Consider the following 19,097-nt stretch of genomic DNA (forward strand, 5'->3'; position numbering starts at 1 on the left):
TAGCACTTGACATATAAGGTAGAAAAACAAAAAAGGCATAAGGAGTTATACAAAGTGCACACTGGGCTCCTAGAATTTCTCTCTGAGGGCATTCTCCCTATGCGCTGTGTTATGGGATAAGTAGATCCAAAGTAGTCTTTCTCATAACACAGACTCACACACATACATGAGATCGACAAAAAATAAAAATAAAAAAAATCCTCACATGCATACAGGTTTACACACACACACACACACACACACACACACACACACACACACACACACACACACAACATAAGATCATACACATTCAAAAAGGGTAAAAAAGAAACAATGATCTGCTCGGCTTGTGGAACATACAGAATCACATTAATAGTGTTCTAAATCATATCCATCTTTGCTGCGTTCCCTTTATTCAACAACAATTCAAATCCTTCTCCGCACAAACCACAACTATCATTCAGGGTGGGGTGAACACATAAAGTCAAAGAGCAATGACAAGTGAATACAAGACTGAGTGTACAGCGAGCGTGAGGATGCAGAGAAAGATCAGCTAGGCAGGAGAGCGGACATGCAGACTGATAAAGCATTTCAAGCTCCTAATGGGAATAAGTTCAGAGTGGTTAATAAAAGCAGGCATGTTAAAACTTTTCTTCACAGTCACAGAAAGTCGTGCAATGAGGGTCAGAGGTGACCTCGGTGGATACAGATATGTAAAGAGAAAGATGGGCTGTAGAAGCTGGTCAGAAGAGGTAATGACGCCCTCTTGGGAGAGCAGCGTTACGAGAAAATTCTCCGTCTCTGTCAAAATGTGGACAAGTCCAACCGCACGAAGCCAGTCAGAAACTCCATAAATAAAGAAAAACATGTATTTAAATGTTATCATTTAAAAACAACCCCAACAGGTGTACCCCCTTAATAACATCTGCAACTCACTACAGTGTTTTAACATTAAAGTGAATGCTGACGCAAGTCAGTCATGAAATCATCAACAGGGTGAGTTAAAATCAGTTACTGAGTGATCCAGCAAAGATGCTGAAACACACACAGGACACAGAAGGTCGGACAATAACAGACACTCAGTTTAGTCCTCTCCACTACTTCCAACTACCCAGCAGCTCTGAACATACAACAGCAGCAGCGTGATGATCCTATGAAGCCTGTAGTTTTCTAAATACTCTCTGTTATCAGATAGTTAAGCTGCAGCAGGACATGTGACTGCTATCGTATTTACTTCAGGCTGAGGCAAACAGAGTAACGTATTATAATATCAGAGCTTAGGATACAATGTTAGAAAATATTTTTAAAAAAAGAGAAGAGAAGTCTGTGGTGAGCCATGTGTAAGTACAGCCCAGTGTGCTGCGCTGTAATATTTCTATGGAACATTCTCACGGGGATGAACTACTGTGACCCTGCAGGACTGGGAGACTGACAGGCCAGTGCCTAGCTTAGAAAAATCTGCTATCATTTAAATAAATAAATAGATAAATAAAACTGGCCTGTCAGGCTCAGCTGCAAGGTCCCAGTAGGTTGTGTGTGTGTGTGTGTGTGTGTGTGTGTGTGTGTGTGTGTGTGTGTGTGTGTGTGTGTGTGTGTGTGTGTGTGTGTGTGTGTGTGTGTGTGAGAGAGTGTGAGAGAGTGTGAGACGGGAAGTGTAAACATTCAGCTTTGCCACCCAACGTGCTCCTACAGTACACTGTACCCTGAATAGATTGTGAGAATAACTGAAAGAAACCACGCCGGCAACTATAAGAGCAGCATGGCTCAGTTATGGATGAAATAAATAATGACAGATAATAGAACAAGACAGTAAAAGCCTCATTGCTTGCCTCCAGCCTGTCTCAACACATTTTGCCTTCCTCACAGTCACAATATCTACTGGAACAGTGCAGCTTCTCTTTGCTTGGTGAGCGAACCAGCTTTTCAGGCCCAGCCCAAGCTAACTTAGTGGGGAACAGTTCGTAGAGCACTTCATTGTGAACTGGTAGGATAAACACACTGCTGTGATTGTATTTGTTATACGAGGTTAAACGAGACGCTAAACTGAGAGGACAAACCCATTCACTCAATGCAAAACGATGTTCTTCATTCAGCTCTGAAGGTTGGTTTGCAACAGGCTGACAGAGACAGAGGAGGAGAAACGGAGAGTCTGGTGTACAATGAAAGAAGCACTCTGGTCCCATACAAACGCCTGCAGAATGGATAAAATGATGGCAATGGAAGACAGAAAGAAAGAAGGATAAGAGAAGCAGTTTGTCATGCTCTGTGGTTCTCTCATAACGACCCATTTCATCCAAAAGAGCAGCCTAATACTTCTTTATGTTCCCAAAGGTGAAGGAACGTAGAGTTGAGGCCAGCGCCTCTCCTCACTGTGCTATGAGTGGGGATAAAAGCTCACTGGTGCTCAACTGTCGTGGGACAATGTGCTTATCCAGTAGAAAAAAACATCCTGAACACACTTCAATGGATTTGACTTGTACCAATGTTTCACTCCCCACCACTGTGTCTCTCTTCGTCCGTATCAACAACTCTTTAAATTTCATGTTTTTAGCATTAAAAGGTCTAGAACAGATATAAAGGCACGTAACCGTAAACAGGTCTTCGACAGGAGTGGATAAGGACTGGATGATGTTGAGCTACTGATGCCGTACCCACTTCAGTTCCACGGTGCGCCTAAGTGCTCATGGGAAATGTGGTTCTTTGGGATGCAGTAAGACCTCACCCTCCTTACTAAACAAGTCTGCTACCTTATAGTGTGAAGGTTGTGTAAAAGTGTGAGTATTCAGACGTGTCCGGTGACGGCGGTCACCCCGATGGTCCCGACATTAATCTCCTTGTTTCCCTTCATAAGCTGCTGCAGGCTGGGCAGAGAACCAACACCCCCCTTTGACATAGCTGGGAACTGCAGCTCGGTCTGCCGTGACTTCCGCCTCTTCATCGAGCGCTTCTCCTGGCGGAACTTGGTGGGAGGATGCTGGAGGGGGAAAGGCAGGCCGTGTCCGTTGCACAGACCTGTGGGGGGGAAGATGGGAGAGGGAGGGGGGAGGCGGCTTGTGTAGGACTCCTCAGAGTGGGTGGACGAGCCACAGCTGCTGGTCTCTGACGGGAGCTCCTTGGAGATGCATGTGGGCAGTGATGACACCTCCTCTGTGGAGGAAGGGGGCGGCAGGGGGGGCGGAGGAGGTGGGAGAGGAGGAGGAGGGGGCGGTGGTGGTGGTGGTGGTGCGGGGAGGCATGGTTGGAAGCCATTGCACTTGGGCCCTCCGTTTGTGAGCGAAACGGAGGAGTCAGATGGCTTCAGAATCTCAACTTTGTCCAACGATTTTGTCTTGCAGCGCTTTTTCTACAGGAAAGACACAAGACAGGAGGAGCGAATGATTAAAACACACATTCAGTGAAAGCCAAGATCCATCTCATAATATAAAGACGCATTAACCACTTTTGTGCTAGACACTAGGGTCACACAAATGGATCAAAGAAAGGTGGGAAAGTTTAATAGGGAACGATGAAATCTGGGATTTGGAACAAACAAATATGAAACCTGTTTATCTAACAAAGTATTCATAACTGACTCCAATGCTGTGCTGTGATGAAAACCCACAGAACACGATGCTTTATCACCTCACCACACGTTTCCGTGCGAGAACACGGTGCACTGGAGAGGAGATGTATCTGCGCTTTAAATTTTGATTGCACTGAAGCGCCTTTTTAAAGTCGGAAAATATGCCCACAGTGTCAGCAAATAAGTGGTTAACAGGGATTTGGAGTGGGCTGAATCTTCACCTGCTCACTTATCTTGGCTACTCCACTGAGATCAGAAATCAGTGACTGACGAAGAAGTAATGATCTGCTCTAACACACTTATCGTACAGACTGACTGACACCAGAAAACACACAGCATGTTAAGTACGACGGCCGTCACAGCCAACAGCAGCAGTTGGAACAGACACTGTACCTTTTTCTCTGGAGAAAACCTTAGAGGTTCTACAATGTACAAGTCATCTGGACCTACTGGGGAGGGGAGAGAGGGGCCAGGTTAATGATGGAATGGGAAACAGGAATACATACATGTAACAAGCATGAAGTGACCTTGCAAGTAGTTTTATTAAAGCTACAACAGCAAAAATTCATATTCTAATCATGGCTTCATGCCTATCAAGAGGACAATACAAGTCATTTGACTAAAACTAAAAAAAAACTAAAATCACACCAAATGCATGTTATTGTATTATCGATTACTACTTGCAAATGTCTACCATGAGCCAGCAAAGCATCATGCTCTATTATTATACTCCTTAAGCCTGCATGTGGACACAAGCTGGCAATGACAGCCTCTCAGCCACAAGGGTAAACACACACACTCTCTCTCTCTCTCTCTCTCTCTCACACACACACACACACACACACACACACAGTTGAGGGATAATGAACAGCAGGGGGAGTTTTAGGTTTCATGAGTCAAAGACTTTATTCTTTTATTCCTTGCATAAGCCTCTCCCAGTGGGTTTCTGTTGCTGGAGGCATCAGCCGACAACATGTGTGAGAGGAAACAGCACAGATATAGAGAGGGTGAGAGTTGGAAAGAGGGAAGAATGAAGACAGATTGGATAGTGCTCGGTTATGGACAGCTATGTGGTAAGAGCTGCAAGCAGTCTGATGCAACTAGCCTGAAAAGATCTACAGTAGCGTTAACATGATGTTTGCAATGAACTGTAGTATCGAGGCTGAATGTTGCTTATGTCTCAATGACCAAAGGCAGAGGGAGAAACAAAATAGGACAGAAGGAGAACAGAGGAGGCAGGTTTGAGGAGACACTCGTGTACATAGTGTGACCGTGTGCTTGTTTGGGAGAAGGGGCTCTTACCTTCTGTAGAGGACAAGTGGAATGACTTGGATCGAATGAGTGGACAGGTCACCCTGCGCCTCAGGCTCATGTCGTCATAGGAGGAGAAGCATCTTGACAAGAAAAATGATACTGACATTTGTAAAGAGACGTTTACATTGTCACTGCTGGAGCTTCCTACAGTTAGTGGCAGGACAGGAGTGACAAGCATTGAGCAAGCAGAGAATAAGGGCGGGAAGGAAGTGATCCAATATGTTCTATTCAGAAGCCGCATCATAAAACTGGGTGTAGGGGATCATAATGACAGCTTTGAGAATGGCAGAACAATGATCTTATAAATAACTAAAAACCAAGCCTACAGAGGCAAATGTCCTATTCATACGTGGTCGGCGTGTGTGTGTGTGTGTGTGTGTGTGTGTGTGTGTGTGTGTGTGACAAACCTCTTGGGGCTGGGGTAGTGGTTGCTCTTGGGGAGGGCAACAGCAGTGGTGTTTGGTTTGGGAGAGGAGCTGCGGCAGCACTGCAGGCACAGCAGGAGGCCCAGAGACAGACACAGAACCAGAGAGACCACCAGGTAGCTCTGACGGTCAGAGACCTGCACAGACCGCAAACAATGAAATGCTCAAAATCTCATACATTCACCAACATGTTATTGTGCAAATACATATTAGTATCTTTTCCTTCTTTAAGACGTAGAGGTATAAATTAATGAATTAATTGATAATTGATTTGTGAGTATTGAGTGCTTGTTACTTAGCCGACCCTAATTGATATAAATGGGATATTGAAAATTCACCTGCCAAAGTAACACAGTACAGCTCATCAGCATCACAAACTACATCCTCCAGAATGACCACACAGTTGAATGTACCCCTCTCTAAAACGGTTTCAGCAAAACCTAAACATTTGAACCTTCACGGACGGAAGTTTGCTCGGGCAGGCATTGAAATCAGCCAGTGAACATGAGGTTAAATGTTTTAAAGGGTCGACAGACTGAAAATAACCTACAGACATATTTGACACTATTGAACTGTGTGTTTTGCATGATGGCCAAATGTTGCTGCACGGTTAGCTTGTTGATTTTTTTGTCTCATGTCCCAGTTAGCAGTTTCTTGAACTAAAACATGAGTCACATATTTGCCATAATTAGTATAATTTGTTCCATGTTCTTTTCAGTATATACCTGTTTAACTTCACAAATTGTCCTTCTTGCATGATTAGTTCAATTTCAGACTTCAAACATCTTGTTGCTGAGATCATTATGCATCCAAGCAGAAAACCTTTGACTCTGGTAGAGCTTAAACTTTAACAGAGAAGAGGAAAAGTCTGTTTGATCGTTGGTGTGCTTCAAACAACCTGTCATGTTAACAAATCCACACCATCGGGGACGTCCCGTGTGTAGATTATTATTTTCCTCAGAGAAATGAAATAGCTAAACTGAACATCAGTCAGCTCTCAAAACGAACACAACAAACTGTACAAGCAGTAGGCAATGTTGCAGCCATCAACAGTGCAGGTACGTTACCTCTCTCTGCAGCTGGCTGACTGTAGCGGTCAGATTAAGCATCAGTTTAGTGACGTTCTCCAGCTGGTTCTGCAGGACCTGGATGGAATCGGTCTGCTTCTGGTCCTGAAAAGCACAAGAGTTTCTCATTTGTCTCTCAATACTATCAGACAAACACACACACGACTATTTTCTGTTCATGGTTCAACTTCTCTTGCTCTGATTGCCTTCATGTACAGTAAACTGACCTGCTCTTCAGCAATGCGGGATGTGTTCTGCAGTTTGATGATGGTCTTATTGAACGCTCTCTGCATCTCTTCCATCTGTTTACGGTATCTGAGCAACACAAATGCAAAAATTACAACCAATAAAGAACCTCTCCATAGCGTAAATATTTTGAATTCATGTTGTAATGGCTCACTGTGTGTAGTGGTTTACCTCTGGCTGAGCTCCTCTAGGTATCTGCTGGACAAACTCATGTTCATCTCCAGGGCTTTGATCCGGTTGTTCAGCCTCATGAAGACACTCTCCTTCTGGCTGGAGCCATGCACCGCGCCCCCGTTCAACAACACGCCGTTTCCGTTCACTGCTCCGCCATTATAATCTCCTCCATTCTGCAGCTCGGCATAGAAGTCTGTAGCTGTCCGGTGGACATTGCCATTCCCGCTGGTGCTCAATAGGTCCTCGTCCACCGTGTCTTCCGCCCGATGGGGCTCTCCGGTCTGAGCGAGAGAGTCCCCCTGCTCCCCATGAGTCTGAGGAGCCTGGACGCTGTGTCTCGGCGAGTCCCCACTGTCTGCACCTGACTTTACTGTGTCTGTGTGGGTCTCGGTCAGTGGGAGAGCTGTTGGCAGTTCAGTGGGAGGGGGGATAAGGTCTTCGGGCCTTGATGCAGTGGGAAGAGGCTGAACAGGCTGCTCCTTGACAGGGAGAACCACAACTCCGAGAGAGGCCGTCTCAGCCGCTACAGGCTGCGGGGGGGAGCTGACAGTAAGGGCTGGGGTGGCACTGCTGGCCTGTTGTGTCTCTGGGATAGAGACGGCTTGGAGGGGTGGAGTAGGGACAGAGTCCAGGGCTGAGTCTTTAATGGGAGGAAGCAGCTTGTCCTCGTGGGTGGGGGTCGGCCACGTCAGGGAACTATGGATGTCTGAGAAACTGTGAGGGGGGATGCTAGAGGTTCTACTAGGCTCGAGGAGGATGCTGACCTCTGGAGTGTGTGTGTCAGGGGTGTGAGTGTTGGGGTGTGTGGTGTGCACCTCACCCAAGATTTTGCCCTCGTTTTTGCTGTGAACAGGCACCTCGGGCTCTGGAGCTTTTTCTGTGAGTGGTAGGGCTTCTTTGAGAGGTGTGGGAACAGGGGCAGGGATTAGTGACGGTGTGTGTGTTAGGGATGGGGTGTTTGCGTCAGGGTGTGTCTGTGTCTGAATGCTCAGCTGCCTCCGCCTAAGGCTGCGGAGCCTCTCCTTGGCCAGCCTGGCGGAGCACCATCGATGTAGCAGCTCCGGCAGGGTGGCCATGCAGGACAGAGACAGGGAAGAGAAGGAGGAGAAAGGACAGTAAGTCTGGCTCTCCCACTGGTTCCTGTCTGCTTCCCTCCTCGTCTCCTCCTCTCTCATTTCCTCATCTTCCTCTCCCTCTTCCTCCATCAGGGTGACAGTAGACTGTCTGGGCTCTTCATCCTCCTCCTCTTCTACCAGAGTGACAATCTGTCTGTCCTCAGTGGAGTCTGATGATGTGGGAGAGGGTGTGGGAGATGGTGTGAAAGGATCACTGGCGATATTAGAGTCCTCCTGGGTTTCAGGGTGTTCTGGCTCCACGGGCTCCAGTCTGAAGGAAGGACAGATACACATTTAGAAGCATATTAACAGAACTAGTGCCATTTGGTGGGTTATATTAGAAATATTACAGATGAAGAGAAGTGATGTAAAACAACACCAACTTTAGGTGCATTCTTACTTAACTCTTCCTTCTATGATGTGTAAATCTATTTACTTTCATAAAGATTTATGGGACTTACACTGCAGAGTCATGGGGTGTTTCAGCGGGTTTAGCCGTAACTTCTGTGCTCCCCTTCTTTTCTTCATTCCCCTCTGCTGTTGTATTACCTGGCATTTGGACAAACACGTAATTACCAAACTCAGAGCAGGACTTAGAAATTGTTAAAGATTGCACAGAACCACAAAACTTGGCAGTGGCGGGTTTCTCCCAAAGTCTATGTGGCAGTAGGAGTGTAGAACAGCGTAGAACAGAGACTCTTTTCGCTGCACAGTGTGGCTGGCAGGCCCAGTCAGAAATACTGAGAACCAGTTTAGTCCAGTTAGAACCGATCTCTCTCCTACACTCTCTCCTTCCTGCTTTACTTTCCAGGAGCAAATGGAAATCAGAACTGTGACTTTTAAGAGCAGCAGTGAAAAGAGACACTTCTTACTGTTTCTCCCACAACAATAATTTAACATTTAAATAAAGTTCACTAAGTTTTTGTGGCAGTTTATAATTAAAAAAAAAAAAAAAAAAAAAAAAAAATCCTTTTGGAATGAGTGTTGTCAGCTTTTACAAAGTTGGTTGGGTCGTTCCAAAAGAATCTTGATTTAGATGAAAGAGGAGAAATTCCAATCTAAAAAGAAATTGTATAGGGCATAAACAAAATATAAACGCCAGATCAAATCTGTGTATTATGAACTTTTCCCTTTAACTCGACGCCACATGGGAAAAGCTGAGTAAGAGTCATTTTGAATCAACTCTCTGTTAGGTAAACAGGGTGAGGAACAGGGTTGGCGTCATAGGCCCCCCTCAGTCTTAATTCATCTATGCTCCCCTGCCAAGAAGTAAAACACACACAGCCAAAGTTCTGCTGAGACCTCCTTCCAAAAGCAGGGTAAACATCTGGCTCTCTCAGCACATATACATCCAAGGCTCTACGTATGCTCTCAAGGAAATACACTGACCCAATTTTAGAGGCTGTTAATCGAAACAATATGTGGGAAGACAGGCCAGCAGTTAGAGACAGAGAAAGGGAGAAAAGGGGCAGTTGAACAGTGTGAGTATGAGTAGAGTGCAGGAAAAGAGGGACAGTATGGTGGTTTTCTACACAAATGTGGAATAATTTTTACACTATTGGATGGAAGCAAACGTTAAGCTACGTGCTGATCGATAGTGCTCCAAGTATGTAACGCATCCAAACTGGATTGGTGATGCATAAAAATCTTTATGAGTGTTCTTTTTTATTCTTTTAAAGGAGGATAAAAAAAATCTGAGAATCAACTGTTTGAAGGATTAACCAGTTATACTTCATACTGCCCTTTGACGAGGTGTGGTGGGTCATGATTGTAATAATGCTGGGCATATTTCATCTCTTAAACTATAATTAAGCCTTTCACTGTACAGCAAACATCTCTGGTATCTACAGTGTTGCTTGCAGAACAGCAGCCTTCCAGTACTTTAACAGTTCAACACTTCCTCCATTGGGGGAATTTTAAAATATATTGTTTAGTTAACTCAGCATTCGGTGGCTTATCCTATAAACTGCAGTTTAGGACTGTATATATTTCAGTTTTCAGTGGATAAAAAGGAAAAGGACAAACTTGGTATAAAGTTGAACTAAAACAAACCTTCTCAGGTGGTGAAGCTAAAAACTAAGTACAGACATACAGACCACAGTGGTCAGATTTTTGCCTTCCCACTCACAAAAGTGAGTGTTTACAAGAGGGAGCTGTGGACATGAAAGGTGACACAGGATGGAAAAGAGGAACAGGAAGTGTATCAGGGATCAGTACCTCCTGCTTCTATTCCACCCTCCAGCTCTGGTTTGCCTCCCAGCACATTTGCAGCAATGTTGTTTACCATGTTTAGGATGGCATCTAAAAGAAAAAGAACACACAAACACACACTAACTACAGTTATTCTGAAAGGCACGAGGTTCCTGGTAAATAAGTTGTCAGGCAGCAGCTTGGGGCCCATCACATATCAGTGAAGCCACATGCTTTGGCCTTTGTTATCTTTTTCGTCCTTCTTACTCTTCTTCTTTTCCAGCTTTTCCTTCAGGCTTTCCTCCAGCCCCCAATCACTCTTGCTCATTTCCCCTCTGAGCTTGCCCATCTAAAGAAAGAAACTATGTGTTCCTCTGCAGTTTTTCAAGGTTTTATGGTTTGAGCCCTGAAGATTTGTGTGTACAGTATGAGTGTGTGTCCTCCCCTTGCTAAATCAGGAGACAGAGGGGCACCAGTGTGTTTGCGCATGTATGAGCGAGGTAAATAAAAAAAAAGTCTAGTGCTAGTGCAAGCTGCAACATTTTTGCAACCCGAACCCAAAAATACATCTATTTGTGTGTGATACCAAGTAGTTAAAGAAACACTCGACACTGCCTTACAGGGAATGAGTCCATATCTAACTCAGTCCATGCTGGTATTTCCTTGGGTTGCTGCACCAACGACTGTATGTACCCCTGAATACTCACACGATGTATAAAATCTGTGTTAGGGTAATTATCTTCTTTTACATTCACTATCAGATTCACCACCAACATTTTAGGATTTGAATTCCCCAAACTGTATACTTCTGCCACAAACTTCAGCAGAATGAGGAAGCATTCCTTGTTTGGCCTTGTAAAAGTAACAGTAGCCAAAACAAAACATACTTTCTAACCCTGCTTCTAGCCCTTAAAGTAATGTGTTACTGCGATCATGTCAAAATGACCCCCACACACAATGGCTCTTATCCTCTGTTCATATCAGCCACAATGTGGTAGATTATATATTTTATTTCATTTTGTAGCCATATATGCACGTGTGTGTCTGCGTGTACATACTTGTTGCTGAGCCAAGCAGGTTTTTAGAGGCCTTGTCCTCTGATGGTTGGTAGCCAGGCGGATAGTCTGAGGAAAAGAACAGGAGAGGAAAGAACTGCAGGTTACATCTAGCTAAATACAGCCCTCCACTTAAAAATCCACACAATTAAGTCAAATCACATTCAGCAGTACATTAATGTTACATACATATTTCACAGGCTGATATTAATGGTTGATATTAATGCTAAACAAAAGCCCAAGGCTTTTGGCGAACAGGCTGAAGGGCGAGAATGTAATCTGACTCTTCTCAAGGTCCTTTGTAGTCTAATACTTTGCAGTGTGTATATTGTTCAACCAGTTGAGGCAGATTATGTTCATGTTAATAGGTGAATTAATCATATTCTGTTAGTTCAGTTAAAAATGGTAAATTTGCAATTTAAATGGAAATTGTTACAAAAGATATGTTGTCCACCTTGCAAAGACATAACAGATCACCATCTCACCATAGTCTTCATCCAAGTACTCCAGTCTCTCTGAAGGGTACTGGGAATCTGCTATCTCCTCATACTCCTCCACCATGCTGGTACCAAACACCCTACATAAAACACACACACACTGTGTTACACAAACAAACGCACCTACAGAAAAAGACGAGGGATGTTATCACAACACAGCAGAGGTGGCGAAACCTTTCTGGAGAAAAACACTGTTCAGATCAGATTTTGAGCAAAATGTAATGCAAAAGCAGCAGATTTTACTGCAAACATAAATACAGTAAGGCATGAAGGTACGCAGCATTGTGTGCCATTACTTTAGTAAATTTGACGGACAATTTGACTCAGTGTCGTCTGGTTCCCAGTCTCCTTTGTGTGGTGGAAAATAACAAAGCTGGAGATACAATGTCTATGTAAAAGTGGCGGCTTGAACTTTGAAGTAAATTATATATGTAAACAGGTGAAACACATGCATCATTAAAGTGCAGCAATCTCTATAACCGCATTCTGGATTTGACGAGTGCAGACGATCAGTAAGGCAGGTAGAGAATAAGAGAGAGATCAAAAGAGCAACATTTTTTTTTTGGTATAATTTAATTAAAAAATAAAGCAAGTAAGGTACAATATACTGTGAGCTAAGACACTGAAGTCAACCTCGAGAGTTAAAAAAGAAAATTTTTCAGCAGCGTAAAATCAAAGTCAAATGACTTGTTGAAAACTGGTCTGTGGGTTCTGGCTGAAAAAAATTGGGTGTGTGGTTTTAAGTACAGCCCCCTACAATTTCCTGTACCAGTGTTTCTATTGCCTTTCGAGGAACGAGTAGTAACCTTAATATGTTGGTCAGCAGTAAATCTATACTCCTGAAAGATAAGCGTCAACTTTCTGGAGTGTATGAAATCTTTAGCTTTGTATTATTTCATGCCTCTTTGCGGATGAAAAAGAGAGGCCTTGGAATGGAAAGGTAATTTGGAAGAGCTCTTTGCTGTCTTACCTGATGAGACTGAGTGGACAGAAATGTTCTGATCCAAAGTGAGAGAGGAGTTCAACCTGCAGGGTATATGGACACGATATTCAATTGAAAATATCCACAACTTCACAACACTGCCAATGCCAAAAATGTATGTGAGCCCACTTCATAAACTCATAACCCACGTGAAAATAAATATTAGAATTGCAAAGCGTTGGGAATATGGTTTCTGTGTATGTTCTACTTTTAATATCTTTCACATGCATTAAAGATGATGTTCTGCCAAAGCCCACCCATTAAAGACCATTACAAGAGAGCACTTTAAACTGCATCATAACCTCTGACAGAGAGAGGGAAGAGTGCTAACCTTTATGTACTTGATGAACATCTGATGCGAGAAGAAGGCAGGAGAAGGACAGAGAGACAGAGAGAGACAGAGAGAGAAATAAAACAAGAGAGAGAAATCAGTAAAGACTGACTCAAGCTACAAGCAAGTAAAGCAGTCATTTGTAGTCAGACTCTCATAAGACAAGCACACTGCTGGTATATGCTGGAACACTTTTCTATAACAGTCTACAGGCAAGACGAAGAGGTTTCTAACAGCTAGAAAGAAGCACAAAGAAGACAGAGGGACAGACAGACGGACAAGTTCAGGCCAGATGAAAGACATCAGAACAAGACATAACAGTTTTCAGCTGCTCAGATCAGAGCGGTGACAAAAGCACATAATCCTGAAACTAGACAAAAAGCGGTTTATGTAATAAAAACACAATTATGTCATAACGGAGCACATGAATCACAGTAAGCACCCACATATAAACACCCACACTCACAACATAAAAAGGATAATCATCCGAGCATTAATCAACTATTTAACAAGACTCAGCAGTGAATATTTAGTGTGCGACATTGAGGTTAGAAGTGTGAGGAGAGTGACAGTTCAGAAAAACAGACTTATTATTCTTACACATTAGCGTTTGTTCAAAATAAATGCAGCCTATTATTATCCTTTGGGATTTGGGTTCAACAATAACAGAAACCTAGAATGACCAGGCATCCAGCACATGATGAATTTTTGAAAGTCTTCAGTCAGTCTGGCTGGAGCACACATTGAATGACTGAATAAATACAGTTACAACAGGCTCAGTGACTGGGAGGCTAGGTGTGTTTATCTATGCAGCAATTTAAGCCAGAAGGAGATTAATTAGGGTGAAACCGTGGATGAGAGGTGCAGGCAGTAAGGACTGTTAACTGTGAACTTAGTAAGAAAGGTGATCATCAGCTGACAGAACTCTGACATTACACTTTCGCACTCACACCACACCACGCTATTTTCATGTTTGATTGCCAGTTTCATTCTCTTGCTCACATCCTGCATTCAGTGGTAAAAAAATGTTAAATCAGTCTTAGTGGGAAAGGCTGTAAGTGACTTGAACAGAGGGAAAACAATTGTAATTCGTAAGTGTCACACACTGATGACTTAATGTCTGCCAGTAGATTTGGTCCCGAATGAGTTGTGACACCCAAAACTCAAATATAATACAGCTTAACAGTAATGTGTATGTGCCCTTTAGTTCTTACAGGTGAAACTCTGTCATGAATGCTCACACCCTCCACAGTCATACTTCTTTATTCAGTCAAGGGAGGGGTTACAGTGCTGATATCATGGCTAACTCACCATGAAGTCAAAAGAGGGGTCCCCTGAACTAAAAATGCACCTTTAACACATTTGTATCTATTTGTCTGTGCATCTATTTTCATGAAGGAACTGTGATATGGTTATGGTTACTCTCCTTGAGAAATAAATGTGCCATTATAGCTGGAGGAAGAAAGTGGCAGTACCTTCACATATTTAGCATAAAGCTGTTCATCCAACGGGAAACTCTGGACTATGCGCTCATCACGGGCATGGAAAGTACCCAGCTTTACCCACTTGTTGGTAGGATATCTGCAGAGAGAACAAGAGAGAAGTAAGACGTGTATGTGTGTCAGGGTTACAGTGTACTTCAAACAAAATTTGGCACGTTCTCAAAGGCTGGGTGCAAACGCCACCGTGCTCCATGTGACTGGAGACTGTCCTTCCATACCAGAGGGTGGAATTTATGAACTGGGGTGCGAGATGACCATGGAAATAAATCCTGACGATGAAACTAGCTTTGGCAGCACTAAAGTTAGAGCTGATAATACGGGACAAAGAGGATGATTTTAACCAGTTTTGGTCCTGATGTTTATAACATGGTGCTGTGAGGAGGAGGAGGAGGAGGTAAATGTGTGCCAGATTATTTCCCAAAATAAATGACCCCTTTACCAAACTTCAACGGCTACATGTTGAACATTTCATGAAGATATCATGACTTTTATATTAAACAACAATTGTGTTAGAAGCTCAGAAATATGGCAATTGCAGGTTTCAGTACGATAGTACGTAGTCGATTTACCACTGCTTCCTCCTAGATACGTTTTCTTAAAACAGTTCAAGCACAGGTACAGAACAGCTGCTTTCTTCTACCGTTCTTCAATAAACCAGGCCAACACATGCAATAATCTTTCCTCCCAATTAACTAATTTGTTTATCAGTTGCGGGTAACATAACACTGTGAATGACACAGAACAAAACTGGACTGAAGGCCAACTCATGCTGCAGCATGCCCCAATCTGTTTCTCACAAACTCACCACATGCCTTTGAAAACATGCCAATCTATTGTAATAGTGGATGAAATATACAGCCAGCCTATGATGGACTGTGAGCATACCTGTCACTGATGGAAACTAGAAAGTCTTTAGGTGTGGATGAAAAGAGCTCAAAGTTAGCAATGTCCAGCTGCTTCACTTGAATAGGTTCACAGAGCTCTATCACAAACCTGGAGAGAAATAAATAGAGAATGATTAGTAAAAGATGACATGCATTTCTAAAACCGGGCTCTGACAATCTGTATGCCAGTACGGTTTGTCAGCACACTCACCAGATTTTGTTGCTGCAAGGATTTAGCATGTAAAGGTCCATGTTCTCCATGAGAATAGCTGAAGTGCTCTGAATAATAGACACAAGAATGATGGTGAGCGAATAAGCATCCAACGTCATCACCACCACAAGCTTTTGATTGAATTTATTTACTTATTTAACAGCCAGCTGCTTAGAACATTGTTTCGTGTAGGACTAAACGTTTGTCCCAGATTAAGTTTAAAAGCTTATCTTAAATGTAAAAACATGACAGTACGGTGCCTGTATCTTTAGCTGTGTGAGTGTATGTGACTGTGTGTAGGCAACAGGGGACAGGGCTGATGTGTGTTCAACCTCAACCAAATGTGTGAATTTCCCCCTATGGGGGATCAATAAAGTAAAGTCTAAATCTAAGTCTAAGTCTAACCTTGGCCTCAGTGTTGGCAGAGAGTATCTTGGCACCACACTCCACAGAGGCGTAGTTATTCTTGAAGTTCTTCTGGACCTTCTTTACTTGATGTGGGCTGCCGCTGGTTGAGGTATGAAGCGACTGACCTGGACAAAAGGAGTGTAGCATTAGACCCATTACAGACACTGGAAAAAGAGCGTTGCCTGAGAGGAACAAGTAGAGAGGTTACGCAACACTCATAAACACACGCTCCACTGACCACTGTACGTGGCGTGCACAGGGAGAAAGAAGGAAGAGGGAGATGGTGAGAGAGACAGACAGGAATAGAACATGAGGAAGGAAGCACAAGAGAAAAGAAAGGTGCAGACAATGCACAAAAACACTAGTAGTAAGAAGGACAAAGAAGCAACAAGATGAGATGTAGATTAAAGCTGACATGTGAAGGCCTCTTTTGTCTGCAAAAGCAATGCTGCAAATTGCGCCTGAGTCTGTGTCATGCACTAGTGGGATTAACGGCATCAGGCTATCTTCCGCTTGTCCTGCTTTGTGCCACTGAGAGCCTTGAAGCATTTTCCATTTGTGCACATGCATCTAAATGTGCGTTTTAATAATTTATGCTCTTACTTTTCTCCTTCTCCACCTCCATGACTTGTTTCTTCCACTCGTCAAAGGTGGGGATGTCTTCCTTGCTGGGCACTGTGGGATCAGGCTCCCTGGTAATCACTGGCTGAAACACGCAGACAGCTTTGTGACACACAGGCCCTTAGGGACACGTAAACTGCACTTAACATCAAAAGTCAAAATCACCTCATCTCCCAACATGCTGAATTCCTGATTCAGAGTGAAATCGGGAATTACAGTTATGTTCATGTCAAAATTATTTTATTTTGTCTTGCTGTTAGAGCAGACCCCAGAGCTTAGTGTATGCAGCAGTAAAAACTAAGCATGAGAAAAGAAACTTTGTGATAGGAGAACTCAAATTGATGCCTGGGGATGCCAGTGTTTGTCACTTAGTACAGATAGGTGGAAATTGAGTTGTCTCTGTCCGTGTATACAAATTAAAATGAATATATATTCACCAAGACACTGATTTTGACCTTGAAGCATAAGAATTTCTCTACTACAATTTGCACCAGTAATCAACTACATGGATTGCATGCTATGACCAGGCTTGAACACACACGTACAGTCTGTGTAACTATCAAAAGTCTCCCATCCACAGTTCATGGTCACCAGCTAGCCTCTGGCCACCAGAGCATTGAGGTGCACTGAGCTGTGAATAATATTTTGATGGATTATATAACCACTCATTTGGACCTCACAAGCGAGTCTGATCCTAAAAATCCACCAACTTAGACGGCCTCTTATGTAAACACCACAACAGTTCCAGCTGGAGTCACCAACAGCCACAGACAGATTAGTCATCAGATCTTGCCTCCAAAAGAGCAAAATAATGTACAAATGCACAATGCACACAATCCCCTTGACAATATGCAACTTCCCCCTAGAAAAAAACCCTCTTTCATTAACCTTCAACCTGAAAAAAAGGAACGGACAGCAAGTTGACTCAGCATTTGCCACTTGAAAACATGAAATATTCAAAAGCTGCCCCTTGTTAGAACAGCTGTGGACACTGAATATTTATAACTTTCATAGCAATCTAGCTAGCAGTTGTGAGGATTTTTTTTTTTTTTTTTTTAAATGTGTTGACAGCAGACTGACGATGCAACACACAGCAATCTTCTGATCATATTTCTATTTCACTGAGGCACAAGAAAATCTGAAATTGGGCAGGATAGCATTATATTATAATATACATATGATATGTCGATCATGTAAAAACAGACGCATCATGAAGCTAACAGCTGTGCCTTTCACCACCTGTCCATGTTTATGTCGGATTAGGATCCAGCAGTCAAATATTCCATCATGATACCTGCAGCACTGTAATACCTCTGCTCATGCCTAGGGAAAAGATCCACACTGCTCAAAACTCTACTGGAACTCATAAGGAAGTCCTGCCTTTATGTAGATTTCCACACTGCTGTGCTTATGAAAAAAGTTCCAACCTTATAGTGCTGCAATGAACTTGAATTCATCATTTACTAAAAAGCTTTGATTGTTGACACTTGAGAACCTTATTTCTCCATTCAACTTATAATAAAGCGAAACGTGTGAGAAATATTAGTTAACAACAAGCTGCTGACCTTCTGTTTTTCGTGGTGCTGAGAACTGTTGCCCTCCAAGTCCAAATCAGACAGTCCATCTTCCAGCTCCTGCTGCTGCTGCTGTTGTTGTTGTTGTTGTTGTTCCTGGTCCACATGGCCTGGAGTAGACTGGACCTCTGCTTCAGAACCAGAGCTGCGGCTCTGGTCTGATCGCTGGTCCTCTTTGCCAGCCTCATCCACACTATAGCACAGACACGGGGCCAATGAGGTGCAGAAGGCGAGGGAGTTGGAGGGAAGAGAAGGTAATGGAGAGGGGAGGAATAAGGATAAAGAAGAGTGGAGAACACATGAGTAATCCACAACGTTGGACAATAATCAATTTATTTGAAAGTATTGGAAGTCCTTGGTTGTGAGCAGGCAAAACGATGGAAAATGGTAATAAAATATAAAAAAGCAGAAGTAAGTGGAGAGCAAGGCCAGCGGTCGACGGTTGACGGCACAGCAGAGAGGTGTAGCTTGTGACTTCATTACCTGTCTCTGTGCTTTGATTGGCTTCTGGGGGTTAGAAACTCACCTGAGGAGAGGGCTGCCAAAAGGAGAGTTTTCACAGGTTGCCAGTTCGGGGGGAATGACCCCGCACTGTGAATCAGAGTGCTCAGCAAAGACAAAGTTGTCTACTGGGAGTTCATCTCCTGCACTGGCAACCCACACTGCACTGAGGGAAAGAAAGGACACGACGTTTACCACACCTCCTTAGACTGGGGAGGGCAGAGGGTAGAGAGAGGAGGATGGGGGGGAGGAGAGGGGGAAGAGGAGATAAATGACACAGAGTGTGGGGAGAGCAGGAGAGGGAGAAAAGCCAGGAGAAAGAGAGAGCAGAGAGAGAAATGGATGGACAAAAGGGATGGAGAGGTCGCTCGCTGGCGGGGCGCTTGATGTGCATGTCTTAAAATGTCCCGATGTTGACGGCCACTTTAAGAAAGGAGTTGAAGGTAAAAGTTGTCA

At 43.5% G+C, this 19,097-nt stretch overlaps 1 protein-coding gene across 4 annotated transcripts in view; it reads right to left on the bottom strand.

Annotated features, from left to right (window-relative positions):
• Positions 1–1,512: 1,512 nt before the first annotated feature.
• The window catches only part of suco (SUN domain containing ossification factor), a 37,658-nt gene continuing 20,073 nt past the window's right edge, over positions 1,513–19,097 (bottom strand). The window contains exons 5-24 of one of the 4 annotated variants that reach the window (XM_070831665.1): positions 18,667–18,807; positions 18,132–18,333; positions 16,549–16,651; positions 15,943–16,070; positions 15,538–15,605; positions 15,328–15,435; positions 14,416–14,521; positions 12,941–12,961; positions 12,598–12,653; positions 11,616–11,707; positions 11,134–11,199; positions 10,103–10,186; positions 8,347–8,434; positions 6,768–8,156; positions 6,578–6,665; positions 6,351–6,455; positions 5,266–5,420; positions 4,847–4,938; positions 3,938–3,990; positions 1,513–3,325 (exon numbers count right to left, since the gene is read on the bottom strand). In XM_070831665.1, the coding sequence (XP_070687766.1) occupies positions 2,765–3,325; positions 3,938–3,990; positions 4,847–4,938; positions 5,266–5,420; positions 6,351–6,455; positions 6,578–6,665; positions 6,768–8,156; positions 8,347–8,434; positions 10,103–10,186; positions 11,134–11,199; positions 11,616–11,707; positions 12,598–12,653; positions 12,941–12,961; positions 14,416–14,521; positions 15,328–15,435; positions 15,538–15,605; positions 15,943–16,070; positions 16,549–16,651; positions 18,132–18,333; positions 18,667–18,807 (3,706 nt within the window). In that variant the 3' untranslated portion in view covers positions 1,513–2,764. Of the gene's footprint in view, positions 3,326–3,937; positions 3,994–4,846; positions 4,939–5,265; positions 5,421–6,350; positions 6,456–6,577; positions 6,666–6,767; positions 8,157–8,346; positions 8,435–10,102; positions 10,187–11,133; positions 11,200–11,615; positions 11,708–12,597; positions 12,654–12,940; positions 12,962–14,415; positions 14,522–15,327; positions 15,436–15,537; positions 15,606–15,942; positions 16,071–16,548; positions 16,652–18,131; positions 18,334–18,666; positions 18,808–19,097 lie in introns of all 4 variants that reach the window. The other 3 variants (XM_070831663.1, XM_070831667.1, XM_070831666.1) reach the window with 3 other exon arrangements.

Source organism: Pempheris klunzingeri, chromosome 6 (genome assembly GCF_042242105.1).
Source record: "Pempheris klunzingeri isolate RE-2024b chromosome 6, fPemKlu1.hap1, whole genome shotgun sequence".
In the NCBI taxonomy this organism is placed as follows: Eukaryota; Metazoa; Chordata; class Actinopteri; order Acropomatiformes; family Pempheridae; genus Pempheris; species Pempheris klunzingeri.